Raw genomic sequence first — 13,913 nt, 5'->3', positions numbered from 1 at the left:
CACCTAAAGAAAAGGAAAACATTTCTGCAGGGAAAGTAAAGGCCATCAATGTTCCAGTCATTAGTCTGAGCTTAATGTGATGACAGTGACATGTGGTATGTAGAAAGCCACCACAACGTTTCATTACCCATCACTGCAACTATCTAGTTAAGACTGTGCACCAGGAGGTAGATCTTCAATCACCTAAACTTACTTCAAAACTTTCAAAACAGAGGTGTAAAGCACACCTGGATTTCTCGTATATTTAAAAAAATGAGGAAACTAACTACATGACAGGACCTAGAGCAATATTTTTCTAGTTATCACCGTGCTTTCCATTCTTGCAAGCTACCACTTTGCTGATCTTTTGTTTCTCCCCAGACATCTTAAACATGCTGTCCCATTCCAAATCTATGCCCATTTTCCTCATCTTAAGTTCTTAAGTCAGGCATCTACCTTTGCTGGGATGTCTCTCAGACACCTAAAATACATTGTACATAATCATAATCAGAAACAGATTTATTATCTGATGTGAAATTTGTTAACTTAGCAGTAGCAGTTTAATGCATTACATAATCCAGCTGAGAAAAAAAAGGTAAAATTTAAAATAAATAAATAAGTCAATTAAGTTATACGTATATCGAATAGATTTTAAAAAATGCAAGAACAGAAATACTGTACAGTCTGCCCTCCTTATGCGTGGGTTCAACCCACCGCAGATCCGGAAATTCTCTCTCCAGCACTCATTGTTTGAGCAGTGTTCGCTTCGTGTCTCGTTCAGTTGCTACTTTGTTTCTGTGAAAAAATGACTTCTAAAAAGCTATTAAGTGGTCAAAGCAATTCCTCAAAGGCTAAGAGGGAGCGTAAAGAGCTATTTCTCGCCGAGAAAATAGAAATCTTAGGTCTTTTGAAAAATGGCATGTCGCTTGCCGAAGTGGTCCTCAGCCCTTAACCTCCACAGATCCTGACTTTAGTGTTATTGAGCCTCCTCCAAAGCGTCCTTATTCCCTAAACAAGACAGTGTAACAACTATTCACATAGCATTTCCATTGTATTAGGTACTATAAGTACTGTAATCTGGAGATGATTAAAAGTATTACTCGTCTGAGCATTGTTTGACTCGTGTCGCTTTCGTTCGCCACTTGTGTTGTGAGCGAGAGGAAGGAGCTTAAGGCTAGTAAGGGATGGCTGGCTGGCTGTGTAAAGCACTACAGCCTTAAGAACTTAAAAGATCACGGGAGAATCGGGATCGGCTGATGTTGAGAGGGCATCAGCATTCCCGGAAGAGCTACGATGGTTGCGTCTGTACTGAACATGTACAGACTTTTTTCTTGACATTATTCCCAAAACACCATAGTATAACAATTATTTACATAGCATTTACATTGTATTAGGTATAATAAGTAATCTAGAAATTATTTAAAGTATATGGGGGGATGTGCATAGGTTATATGCAAATACTACGCCATTTTATATAAGGGACTCGAGCATCTGCGTTTTTTGGTATCCGCGGGGGTGGGTCCCGGGACCAATCCCCCGCGGATAAGGAGGGCTGAATGTATATTTTTTAAAAAAGTGAGGTAGTGCGCAAAGAGTCAATGCCCATTTAGAAATTGGATGGCAGAGGGTAAGAAGCTGTTCCTGAGTCGTTGAGTGTGTGTCTTCAGGTTTCTGTATCTCCTACCTGATGAGAAAAGGCCATGTCCTGAGTGCTGGATATCCTCAACAATGGAAGCTGCCTTTCTGAGACACCACTCCCTGAAGATGTCCTGAGTACTTTGTAGGCTGGTACCCAAGACGGAGCTGACTAGATTTATAACCTTCTGCAGCTTCTTTCAGTCCTGTGTAGTAGCCCCTCCATACCAGACAGCATTGCAGCCTGTCAGAATGCTATCCATGGTACAACTATAGAAGTTTTTGAGTGTATTTGTTGACATGCCAAATCTCTTCAAACTCCTAATAAAGTACAGCTGCTGTCTTGCCTTCTTTATAATTATGTCGATATGTTGGGACCAGGTTAGATCCTCAGAAAGCTTGACACCCAGGAACTTGAAACTGCTCACTCTCTCCACTTCTGATCCCTCTATGAAGATTGGTATGTGTTCCTTCATCTTACCCTTCCTGAAGTCCACAATCAGCTCATTTGTCTTACTGACGTTGAGTGCCAGGTTGTTGCTACGGCACCACTCCACTAGTTGGCATATCTCACTCCTGTACGCCCTCTCGTCACCACCTGAGATTCTATTGACAATGGTTGTATTGTCAGCAAATTAGTAGATGGTGTTTGAGCTATGCCTAGCCACACAGTCATGTGTATACAGAAAGTAGAGCAGTGGGCTAAGCACACACCTGAGGAGAGCCAGTGTTAATCGTCAGTGATGAGGATGTGTTATCACCAATCCGCACAGACTGTGGTCTTCTGGTTAGGAAGCCGAGGATCTAATTGCAGAGGGTGGTACAGAGGCCCAGGTTCCGCAACTTCTCAATCACTATTGTGGGACTGATGGCATTAAATGCTGAGCTGTAGTTGATGAACAGTATCCTGACATAGGTATTTGTGTTGTCCAGGTGGTGTAAAGCCATGTGGAGAGCTATTAAGATTGTGTCTGCCGTTGACCTATTGTGGCGATAAGCAAATTGCAATGGGTCCAGGTACTTGCTGAGGGAGGAGTTCAGTCTAGTTTTGACCAACCTCTCAAAGCATTCCATCACTATAGACATGAGTGCTACTGGATGATAGTTATTATGGCAGCCCACATTATTTTTCTTAGGCACTGGTATAATTGTTGCCTTTTTGAAGCAAGTGGAAACTACCGCCCGTAGCAGTGAGATTGAAAATGTCCTTGAGTACTCCTGCCTCGTAAGGGTTCACTCTTTTTAAAGACAGCCTAACATCGGCCTCTGGGACAGAGATCACAGGCTCACCAGGTGCAGCAGGGATCTTAACAGCTGTAGTTATGTTGTCCCTTTCAAAGCTTGCATAGCAGGCACTGAGTTTTTCTGGTACTGAAGCCTTGCTGCTATTCATGCTATTGTGTTTCGCTTTGTAGGAAGTAATGACTTGCAGACCTTGCCAGAGTTGCCATACATCCGATGTCACCTCCAACCTCACTAAGCCACATTAAACCATCCATAACCTGTCTGTAGCCTGCAAACCATCTTTTACCAAGTCTGTTCTGTATCATTCAGTCAAACAATTCCACACTCAAACAGTTCCTTGACTATTGAAGCTTAGCATCAGAATCACCTGCATTGATTTTTCTTTCTGGCACTGCAGGGTTGACTCTAATCTTTCCAAAGCACCCATTTTTTGCCCCCTTTTTTAGATGCCAACTTTCAGCAACATTATTGAAACATGTCAAGTTTAGGCTTGAGCTCATGCCATGCCCAAAGATGTTCTGGCTGCGATACTCCACCATAATATGGACTATCTTCCACAACACAATGTTACGAATGTGCCACAACTGTGAGGGGCCGAAGGGTACAAAGTCGCCCCCTCCTTTTTGAGAATCGCAAGATCGCTATTAATTCGGGTCTGGGACCCAGGAAATGAGAGAGAATCCACAAGGTTTGGAATGTGTCCTGGCCTCAGCGAAACAAAACCATTGATAACGGCCATTGTCTCTTGGAGACGGAATTGTGTATTGAGTACCGTACTATTCATTGAAGCCCTCAGGGGACGACCAGAGTGGGCTGATTGAGGGATTACATCATCCCAACCTGATTGACATCGGAGACCCCGTGAGTAAGGATAAAAGAGGGTCTGGGGAACGACCCCTTTAGACGCACCAGGAGAAACGCTAGAAATCCCGTGACAGCGTTTAATAGCAACAGCCGGTGGGGGGGGGCTCGTGTGCATCCTTCCCTTGCCTGGGATTGGCGGGCTTGCCACGGAAGAACGGCTTATCTAAAGGAGAGGCCACAAGTGAATGGCCACACCAACGAGACTCTGATGGATCGAAATCATAAAAGGAAAGCTGGCAAGTTTCTCAAAATCTCTCTCTCTCTCCAACCATTGCCACACAGCGGTCCCCAAAGGCTGCAGCCTGCATGAACTGAGTGACTTTTATATTTCCATCGGACAATACATTACCCCCTAGACAATGATAGAGCTTATTTCTTATTATTATTATACCCGCACTTTTAGATTTAGTATTGATGACATATATTATCTGTATGTTTGCATTGATATTATTTTTGTGTATTTTTACTAATACTGTTAAAAATCGTATCATTGATCACTCTATCTTTGCTGGTAAGTGACCCAGTTATGGGGTTCATAACAACAGACACTAAATAAGTTCAATAAACGTCTTCAAGAGGCAATGGCCTATGGAGGTGGCATCTACCATTAAGGGGTCTCACCATCTGGGACATGCCCTCTCTTTATTACTACCATCAGTTCAAATATATGGGGGGGGGGGGACATGTTTCTTGCTATATTACTCTAAAATTTTATTTTTCGTATCGTCCACAATACTTGGCGGTTGCATATTTTAATTCTCCCCCCCCCCCACCAATCTTGAAATCAATTTAATTCAAGGGGAGGGATTTGCCTTCTTAGAAAATGTTCCAAGAAAATGGCGATTTTCTGTACTGTGAAACCTTGTCACATGTGCATGTGTTGAGAAAAACTAGTTGAAAGACAAATTTTGTGTATACTTATCTGCATTCTTCTTGCTTCCCATGTAAATTCTGCGACAGGATATTTTATTCAATAATTCAAATTATGGGTACTGATTTTCTGGATTCTGTGAGGGTGAAATTCTGTTAGTGGAATGGCCATAACACAAGAGCTGTCTGTATTCCTTCCTTTACTCAGAGCCCTCAATGTTCACTAACTCTGGAGAAAAATTCAGTATCTCAGTTTTTCTTAACAATTGCTAACAGGCACCTGGAGATTTGATGAGAAAATTGGTTGCTGTGCAAGGTCTCCAGGGCACCTTCAGTCCATTTCTCAGCTGCACAGACAAAAAAAACTGTTAACTGAAAGGAGATGAACTGTGTCCTCTCTCTAAAGCAGTGAAGCAGAAAATTGCTATTGCTGAATCTTTTTTTCTCTCTCTTGTTTACTGAGTGCATTAAGACCTGAAAAGCATTATTTTCCTTCCAAAGGATAAACAGCACTGTTTGGGGTAAAAGATTGTTACAATTAATCTCACTTTAAATATTTCTTGCTTAAACACTCAGTTCCATTGAAATTTGCTGTATCAAAAAATGTAATGTTTCAGAAGGTTGCTTTAAAATATGCTCATAATAAAATTGAGCTGGTGTGGGGTTGCTTAAGGGAATGGCAAATTACTATGGAAAATGAAAAGATGGCTATTATCTCTTTCTGGCATATAAATATATGAATGTAATCAGTCCTAAGTAACACAAGTTTTGAGATTACTGTAGACCTACATCATTAAAGATTAAAGCACAACAAATCAAAATGGCTTCCTGAAATTAGATCAGGGTAATTCATTATATTTGTTTGAACTATAAATTAGATCATCTATTTCATTACACAATAGAAAATAGACCAGTACAAGTATATTTTTACTGTTTTCTGTTTACGTATGTCTGAAGCAGCCTGCTGCAGAGTTTCTGCCTCCAACATTGATAGCTACTGCTACACAAGCTACAATGACCCAGGTTTAAGTCTGACTAGGGTCGAGGTTGCATATTGGTATATTGTTGCATATTGCATATTCAATGCCATTGGAAAACAAGAAAATATGACAAAGCTAAATCTGTCATAATCAAAATTGTGAAACATTTTGACAGTTTAATAAGACTCTGACAAAGTTATTGAAGTTGGTATACTTAAAAATAAATTTCAAAATAAAATTACAAACCCATTCTGATCTTTGAAAATAATTATAAATTCTAAAATAATTATGTCAATATTCCCATTGCTTCCTGATCTGTAGGCCTGGAATATGCATTGAAATTAATGGGAGTTTCAGGTTCTAAGACTGGCCTGATCTGGAATAGTACTTAAGATACGGAAAGAATTTTGTATGTCTTATTATAAATTTATTGCAATTATTAAATACAAATAATTGATTGCATAAATACTCACCCACTTCAAGTCAGTATTTAGTAAATGTACTTTTGGCAGCAATTACAGCTTAGAGTCTGTGTAAATAGGTCTCCAATAGCTTTGCACATCTGGACACTGCAATTCTTCCCCATTCCTCTTTACAAAACTGCTCAAGTTCTGTCAGATTGCATGGGGATCAAGAGTGAGCAGTCCTTTTCAAGTCCAGCCACAAATTCTCATTTGGATTGAAGTCTGAACTCTGACATGGCCACTCCAGGACATTAACTTTGTTGTTTTTAAGCCCTTCCTTTGTAGCTTTGGCTTAATGCTTGGGGTCATTGTCTTGCTGGTAAACACATCTTCTCCCTGGTTGCAGTTCTCTTGCAGACTGCATCAGGCTTTTCCTGTATTTTGCTGCACTCATTTTACCCTCTACCTTTACAAGCCTTCCAGGGCCTGCTGCAGTGAAGCATCCCCACAGCGTGATGCAGCCACTACCATGCGTCACAATAGGGATGGCGTGTTTTTGATGATGTGCAGTGTTTGGCTTACACCAACATAGCGTTTAGTCTGATAGCTAAAAGACTCAATTTTGGTTTCATCAGACCATAGAACCTTCTTCCAGCTGACTTCAGAGTCTCTCACATGCCTTCTGGCAAACTCTAGCCATGAGTTCATGTGAGTTTTTTTTCCCCAACAGTGGCTTTCTCTGCCACTCTCCCATAAAGCTGTGACAGGTGAAACACCCAGGCAACAGTTGTTGTATGCATAGTCCCCCATTTCAGCCACTGAAGCTTGTAACTCCTCCAGAGTTGTCATAGGTCTCTTGGTGGCCTCCCCCACTAGTCTCCTTCTTGCACGGTCACTCAGTTTATGAGGACTGCCTGCTCCAGGCAGATTTACAGCTGTGCCATAATCTTTCCATTTCTTGATGATTGATTTAACTGTACTCCAAGGGATATTCACTAACTTGGAAATTTTCTTGTATCCATCTCCTGACTTGTACTTTTCAAGAACCTTTTCGTGGAGTTGCTTGGAGTGTTCTTTTGTCTTCATGGAGTAGTTTTTCCCAGGATACTGACTCACCAGCAGTTGGACCTTCCAGATACAGGTGTATTTTTACTACAATCAATTGAAACACCTTGACTGCACACAGGTCTCCAAAAGCAGATCTCCATTTAACTAATTATGCGACTTCAAAAACCAACTGGCTACACCAGTGATGATTTGGTGTGTCATATTAAGGGAGGTGAATACTTATGCAATCAATTATTTTGTATTTTATATTTGTAATTAATTTACTTTGTAGAGATCTGTTTTCACTTTGACACAAGAGTTTTTTTCTGTTGATCAGTGCCAAAGAAAAAGCCAAAATAAATCCACCGTGATTCAATGTTGTAAAACAAAAAAAAAGACTTCTAAGGTGGGTGAATACTTTTTACAGGCACTGTATTCTTGAGTGCAGTGCAGGAGAATAACTGTAAAGAGTCAGTCTCACCATGTGGCATTCAATGTCAGAGGACAGTAACAAGTGCTCAGCTATCTATCACAGTGAATCTCAGATACAAGATCACAAGATATAGGAGAAGCAGGCCATTTGGCCCATAGACTCTGCTCCATCATTCAATCATGAGCTGATCCAATTCTTTCAGTCATCCCCACTTGCCAGCTTTCACCCCATACACTTTGATACCCTGCCTTAAATACACTCAATGATTTGGCCTCCACAGCTGCTCGTGCCAACAAATTACACAAATTTACCACTCTCTGACTAAAGTAATTTCTCCGCATCTAAAAGGACGTCCTTCAATCCTGAAGTTGTGCCCTCTTGTCCTAGAATCCCCTACCATGGGAAATAACTTTGCCATATCTAATCTGTTCAGGCCGTTTAACATTCGGACTGTTTCAATGAGATCCCCCCTCATTCTCCTGAACTCCAGGGAATACAGCCCAAAAGCTGCCAGACATTTCTCATACAGTAACACAATCATTCTTGTGAATCTTCTCTGAACCCTCTCCAATGTCAGTATATCCTTTCTAAAATAAGGAACCAAAAACTGCACACAATACTCCGTGTGGTCTCACAAGTGCCTTATAGAGCCTGTGCTGTCTTTACGACAGTTATTTAGTTTATAATATTTTCGCTTAGTAATTCATTCAATAGTATTTTCTAGTTAGAATTAGAAGTGTTTAAAGTATATTCATTGCATGTAAAATATATCGGCATGCGATGACGTCACATCCGGTTTCGCCGCGTCTTGTGGGAAAACACCGGTTTGAAATTAGCGCGAGGGTGGGGGCTTTCCACGAGGCTCACCTGAGCACAAGCAGTTTTGCAGGCATGAGAAATCACAGTGAGAGCAACGCTGTAAGTTAATAGATAATCGATATATTGAACTAAGATGTTAATAGTGATCCTGTTAGAGGTAACGTCGGTAGATAATGTTTATGCTTTCGTTAGTTAAAGAGTCGCGGATAGTTTGCATGGAAGTGTATTTAAAGTAGTCAATGGAGCAGGTAAACTCTCCCTGTATACTGCACCTTAGTGTAATGTAGTTATAGTCACCTTTGCAAGTATTTACACTTGAAATGTGATATTAAGGAAGGAACAAATACTGTATCAATCTTGTATTGTTTTATCAACAGTTTTCACCATATGTTAATGTGAAGAGTGAACAGTAAATGGTTAATCTTACTGCGATCTGGTTTGCATTGGCTGTGGTTTATCCGGACGTTAAATTCGGCGTTTCGTTACACCCGAAGGAGAATGTGACAGTGAAAAAGCGGCATTATCAGGTGTTTCAAGTGCTGCAATGTCAGCTCAATCCAGCATCAAGTCGACGCCGCCCAGCGACAAGGGCAGTAAACCGACATCAAGTAAGCCCACCCGGGCGTTATCAGGTGTTCCAAGTGCTGCAATGTCAGCTCGATCCGGGATCAAGTCGATGGCGCCCAGCGACAAGGGCAGTAGAACGACATCAAGTAAGTCCGCACAGGCAAGAGCCAAGGCAGAAGCCGCCAAGGTGCGACTGCATTACGCCAAACAAGAAGCAGTTTTGAAAATGAAACTGGCCACCAGAGAAGCCGAAATCCAGAAAGAAGAGGCTGCCAGAGAAGCCGAAATCCAGAAAGAAAGGGCCGCCAGACAAAAAGGAGAGGCTGCCAGAGAAGCCGAAATCCAGAAAGAAAGGGCCGCCAGAGAAGCCGAAACCCAGTTGGAAATGACAAAAATATCGACAGAGTTGCATGTGCTGCAGCTAGAAGGAGAAGGAGAAGCTGCCAGGGTGGAAGCAGAGTACATAGAAGAAGCTGAAGGGTCGCGTGATCTGACCGAAACAAGTTCTGCTTTGGAAAGGACCAGACTGGAACGCACGAGCGACTATGTACAATATCAAGCAGACAGGCAGGCTCGTCTCCCCTCTCCATACCTATTCGATAACTTCCCCAGCTACGAGGAAGAGAATTTACCCTCGCGGCCCCGCGATGAAGTCAAGAATGAAAGAGCTGACAACCGATATACTTTGACACCAAAGTTACAAAGTTCGATGCGAAGAGACGCGGAGGTTGAATCCAGGATGGCAAATTCCATGAGAAACGTGCGTTCTCAGTCATATGGGCGCCAACGTACTTCCCCAGCCCGCATGCCGCTTGCAGCCGATCCCACGCTGCAGTATTTAGCACGACGGGATCTCGTCACTTCGGGACTGTACCAGTTTGACGATAAACCCGAAAATTACCGTGCTTGGCTCTCCACATTCACCAACGTGATTGACGGGGTCCAGCTCAGTGCAACCCAAAGGTTGGATCTTATGGCGAAATGGCTGGGGAAAGAATCACGCGACCAGGTGAGACGCATGCGTTCAGTGTACATCAACAAACCTGAGCTAGCCTTAAGCGAAGCGTGGGAGAGACTTTGGGAGAGATATGGGTCCCCCGACATTATTGAAGGGGCGCTATATCGACGTCTGGAAAACTTTCCTAAGGTGTCAGCCAAAGATCACTTTAAGTTAAGAGAATTCGGAGATTTACTCATGGAGATCCAAGGCGCCAAAGAAGATGGCTATTCAGCTGGTCTAGTATTCCTAGATACTCCATCCGGGATCAGACCAATTGTGGACAAACTTCCATTTGGGCTGCAGGACAAGTGGCTGACTGTTGCCTCAGAGTACAAGGAAGACCATGATGGTCGATTTCCTCCCTTTGAGCTCCTCACTAGGTTTGTGTGCAAGGAGGCGAAGAGGCGAAACGACCCTAGCCTTGTAGGTCCAGGAAGCAGTTCGATTTACACCAAGCCAGGCAGATCCGTTTCGAATGTTTTCAACATTGATAAACCCGTGTCAGTGCTCAAGACCGAAGCCCTTACGACTAACAACGACCCTGGCAAGTATTGTCCATTGCATAACAAACCTCACCCCCTGAAAGCATGCAGAATGTTTAGGGAAAAACCCCTTGAAGAGAGGACGGCTCTTCTCAAGGAGAAAAGAATATGTTTTAGATGCTGTTCCTCAACCTCTCACCTCGCCAGAGAGTGTACGATCGCCGTGAAGTGTCCGGAATGTGGCAGCCCAGATCACGTCGAGGCCATGCATCCCGACCTGTCACCACAAACCGAGAGCGCTCCTTCACCCCCACAACAGGACGGCGGGGAGGGAGAGGCTCACTCTAGGTCAATAGCTGTCAGCACGAACTGTACAGAAGTTTGCGGTCAAGCTCAGTCAAGTCGTTCTTGTTCCAAGATCTGCCTCACTAAGGTGTACCCTAAAGGAGCCAAAGACAAGGCCATCAAAGCCTATGTGATTCTGGACGATCAGAGCAATCGTTCACTAGTCAGTCCAGAGTTCTTTAAATTGTTCAACATTGAGAGTGAACGGTTCCCATACTACCTCAAAACTTGCTCAGGCAACATGAAAACCCAAGGAAGGAAGGCAGAAGGCATCCAGATCGAGTCCCTGGATGGTAAAGTCGTCATCTGTCTCCCTCCGCTCTTAGAGTGCAATGAAATCATGAATAACCGCGCTGGGATCCCGACACCAAGTGCGGTGCTACACCAGCCGCATCTCCACCACATCGCCAAACACATCCCAGAACTGGATCCGAAAGCGGAAATACTCCTGCTATTAGGAAGAGATGTTATCCAGGTACACAAGGTTAGGCATCAGATCAATGGACCACTCAACGCCCCCTTCGCGCAACGTCTGGATCTGGGCTGGGTGGTGATAGGAGAGGTGTGTCTCGGTGACGTACACGAACCGATGGTTAACACACTCAAGACCAATGTGCTAGAGAGTGGCCGCCATTCAATCTTTCAACCCTGCCCGAGTGTCCCGTGCATCAAGGAAGCACAACAAGGCGTTAACAAGCGCGAGGCAAGCGACGAGTCGCTGGGCCAGTCAGTCTTCGCTCTAACGAAGTATGACAACAAACTTGCACAATCAGCTCAAGATACCATTTCTTTAAAAACCAAAGACACCAAGGTCTTCAGAGATGAAGCAAATAATGGGGTTGCCCCATTGCCTATCAGAGAACCATGCCAGCGCTCACCAGATAACAAAGAGCAGGCAGTCAAACGGTTCACGTCCTTACGGAAAACCCGGAAAAGGAAACCTGAGATGCAGCAACACACCCGATTGGCCCACGAGGTACTGTGCACCCTAATGGCAGAGGTCACAGCCATTATAAACGCACAATCATTCCTACCTGTGTCTTCTGACCCAGAAAACCCCTTTATACTTTCGCCATCAACGCTCCTTACGCAGAAGGCAGGAGCACCTCCGCCACCAGGAGACTTTTCAGACAAGGATTTGTACACAAAGCAATGGAGACAAGTCCAGGCTCTGGCAAATCAGTTCTGGTCCCGCTGGAGACAGAAATATCTACCTTTGTTGCAACAGAGACAAAAGTGGACAGAACCCCGCAGGAATCTTCAAGTTGAAGACTTAGTCCTGCTCAGGGACAAGCAAGTCGCTCGCAACAGCTGGCCAACGGCCAGAATCACTGCTACATTCCCTATCGAGGATGGACATGTCAGGAAGATCGAATTGAAGACTACCGACCAAGGCGATGTGAAAATTTACCAAGGGCCAGTTACAGAAGTTATTCTACTTCTACCCAATGACTGATTAAGAGACTAAGTTTTGTACTCTGCTCATTGTGACCTTACGAAGGTCAAGCGGGGAGTGTGCTGTCTTTACGACAGTTATTTAGTTTATAATATTTTCGCTTAGTAATTCATTCAATAGTATTTTCTAGTTAGAATTAGAAGTGTTTAAAGTATATTCATTGCATGTAAAATATATCGGCATGCGATGACGTCACATCCGGTTTCGCCGCGTCTTGTGGGAAAACACCGGTTTGAAATTAGCGCGAGGGTGGGGGCTTTCCACGAGGCTCACCTGAGCACAAGCAGTTTTGCAGGCATGAGAAATCACAGTGAGAGCAACGCTGTAAGTTAATAGATAATCGATATATTGAACTAAGATGTTAATAGTGATCCTGTTAGAGGTAACGTCGGTAGATAATGTTTATGCTTTCGTTAGTTAAAGAGTCGCGGATAGTTTGCATGGAAGTGTATTTAAAGTAGTCAATGGAGCAGGTAAACTCTCCCTGTATACTGCACCTTAGTGTAATGTAGTTATAGTCACCTTTGCAAGTATTTACACTTGAAATGTGATATTAAGGAAGGAACAAATACTGTATCAATCTTGTATTGTTTTATCAACAGTTTTCACCATATGTTAATGTGAAGAGTGAACAGTAAATGGTTAATCTTACTGCGATCTGGTTTGCATTGGCTGTGGTTTATCCGGACGTTAAATTCGGCGTTTCGTTACACCCGAAGGAGAACGTGACAGAGCCTCAACATCACATCCCTGCTCTTATATTCTATATTTCTAGAAATGAATGCCAACATTGCATTTGCCTTCTTCACCACCAACTCAACCCGGAGGTTAACCTTTATGGTATCCTGCACAAGGATTCCTATGTCCCTTTGCATCTCTGCATTTTGAATTCTCTCCCTATCTAAATAATAGTCTACCCAGTTATTTCTTCCACCAAAGTGCATGGCCATACACCAAACAACCTCAATAGGCGGACCGTGGGCCAGGTCCGGACCGCGAAAACTAAATGTCTGGACTGCGCCGACCCATTGGCACTTACATGAATGCACCTGTCATAAGATGTAAATAAAGCGCGCACTGCTCTAATTTATTTTAAACTTATCCCACATTGTACACTTGACCTATGCCCCCATAGAGCACACAACATTCACGGAAGAAAGTTGCACTCTCCACGTCTGTGGGAAGATTGCGAGAAGAACGAAATGCGGGAGGATCCAGTGATGAAGGATTTTGTGTCGAGCCTGGCAGAAAACCTCAGGGAACAATTTAAAAGTTCCCCTAAACTCTCAGTTGACATCCTCCTCTTCCTGAGACAGCCGTTCTCTATTTCGGCTGATGGTCAGTGGTCTGCAGAGGCCAAAAGGCTGGTGCCTTCCACAGATGAGGCAACTCTTCAGATGGAGGTCTTGGAAATGGGAACATCTGATTTGCTCAAAGCACAACACAAGGACGTTGGGGTGAGTGCTTTTTGGATCAACGTGGTTCCCCAAGCTCAATTCAAAAACACCAGAGCTACTGCAATGCTCCTACTCACACTGTTCCTCTCCAGGTACATGTGTGAGTCATCGTTTTCTTCAATGAACTCTATCAAGAACCAGGACAGAAACAGACTCTTCAATGCACATCTTGGCCAGTACCTCAGGATTGCCACAAAAGAATATAGGCCCGACATCAGAAGGATTGCCTCATCCCGTCGCTGTCACTTCTGTCACTGATTGGTGAATGAATCAATTTATTTTTGTCCATTTATCAATCTTATTGTGGTATAATAATATTACAACAATAAT

General features: G+C 43.3%; 2 protein-coding genes across 3 annotated transcripts in view; one reads left to right on the top strand and one right to left on the bottom strand.

Moving 5' to 3' along the window:
* Positions 1-13,913, bottom strand: part of rpap2 (RNA polymerase II associated protein 2) — a 109,026-nt gene that overhangs the window by 58,562 nt on the left and 36,551 nt on the right. The gene's annotated exons all lie outside the window — the stretch shown is intronic.
* Positions 10,941-12,777, top strand: LOC132401743 (uncharacterized). The gene is made up of 2 exons (XM_059983894.1): positions 10,941-12,450; positions 12,729-12,777. The coding sequence occupies exon 1, from the start codon at positions 11,011-11,013 to the stop codon at positions 12,124-12,126; it is 1,116 nt and encodes a 371-aa protein (XP_059839877.1). The 5' UTR covers positions 10,941-11,010; the 3' UTR covers positions 12,127-12,450; positions 12,729-12,777.

This window comes from Hypanus sabinus, chromosome 11 (genome assembly GCF_030144855.1).
Source record: "Hypanus sabinus isolate sHypSab1 chromosome 11, sHypSab1.hap1, whole genome shotgun sequence".
Lineage (NCBI taxonomy): Eukaryota > Metazoa > Chordata > Chondrichthyes > Myliobatiformes > Dasyatidae > Hypanus > Hypanus sabinus.
Note: the sequence above shows the minus strand (reverse complement) of the source record. Positions and strands in the feature narration are given on the sequence as shown.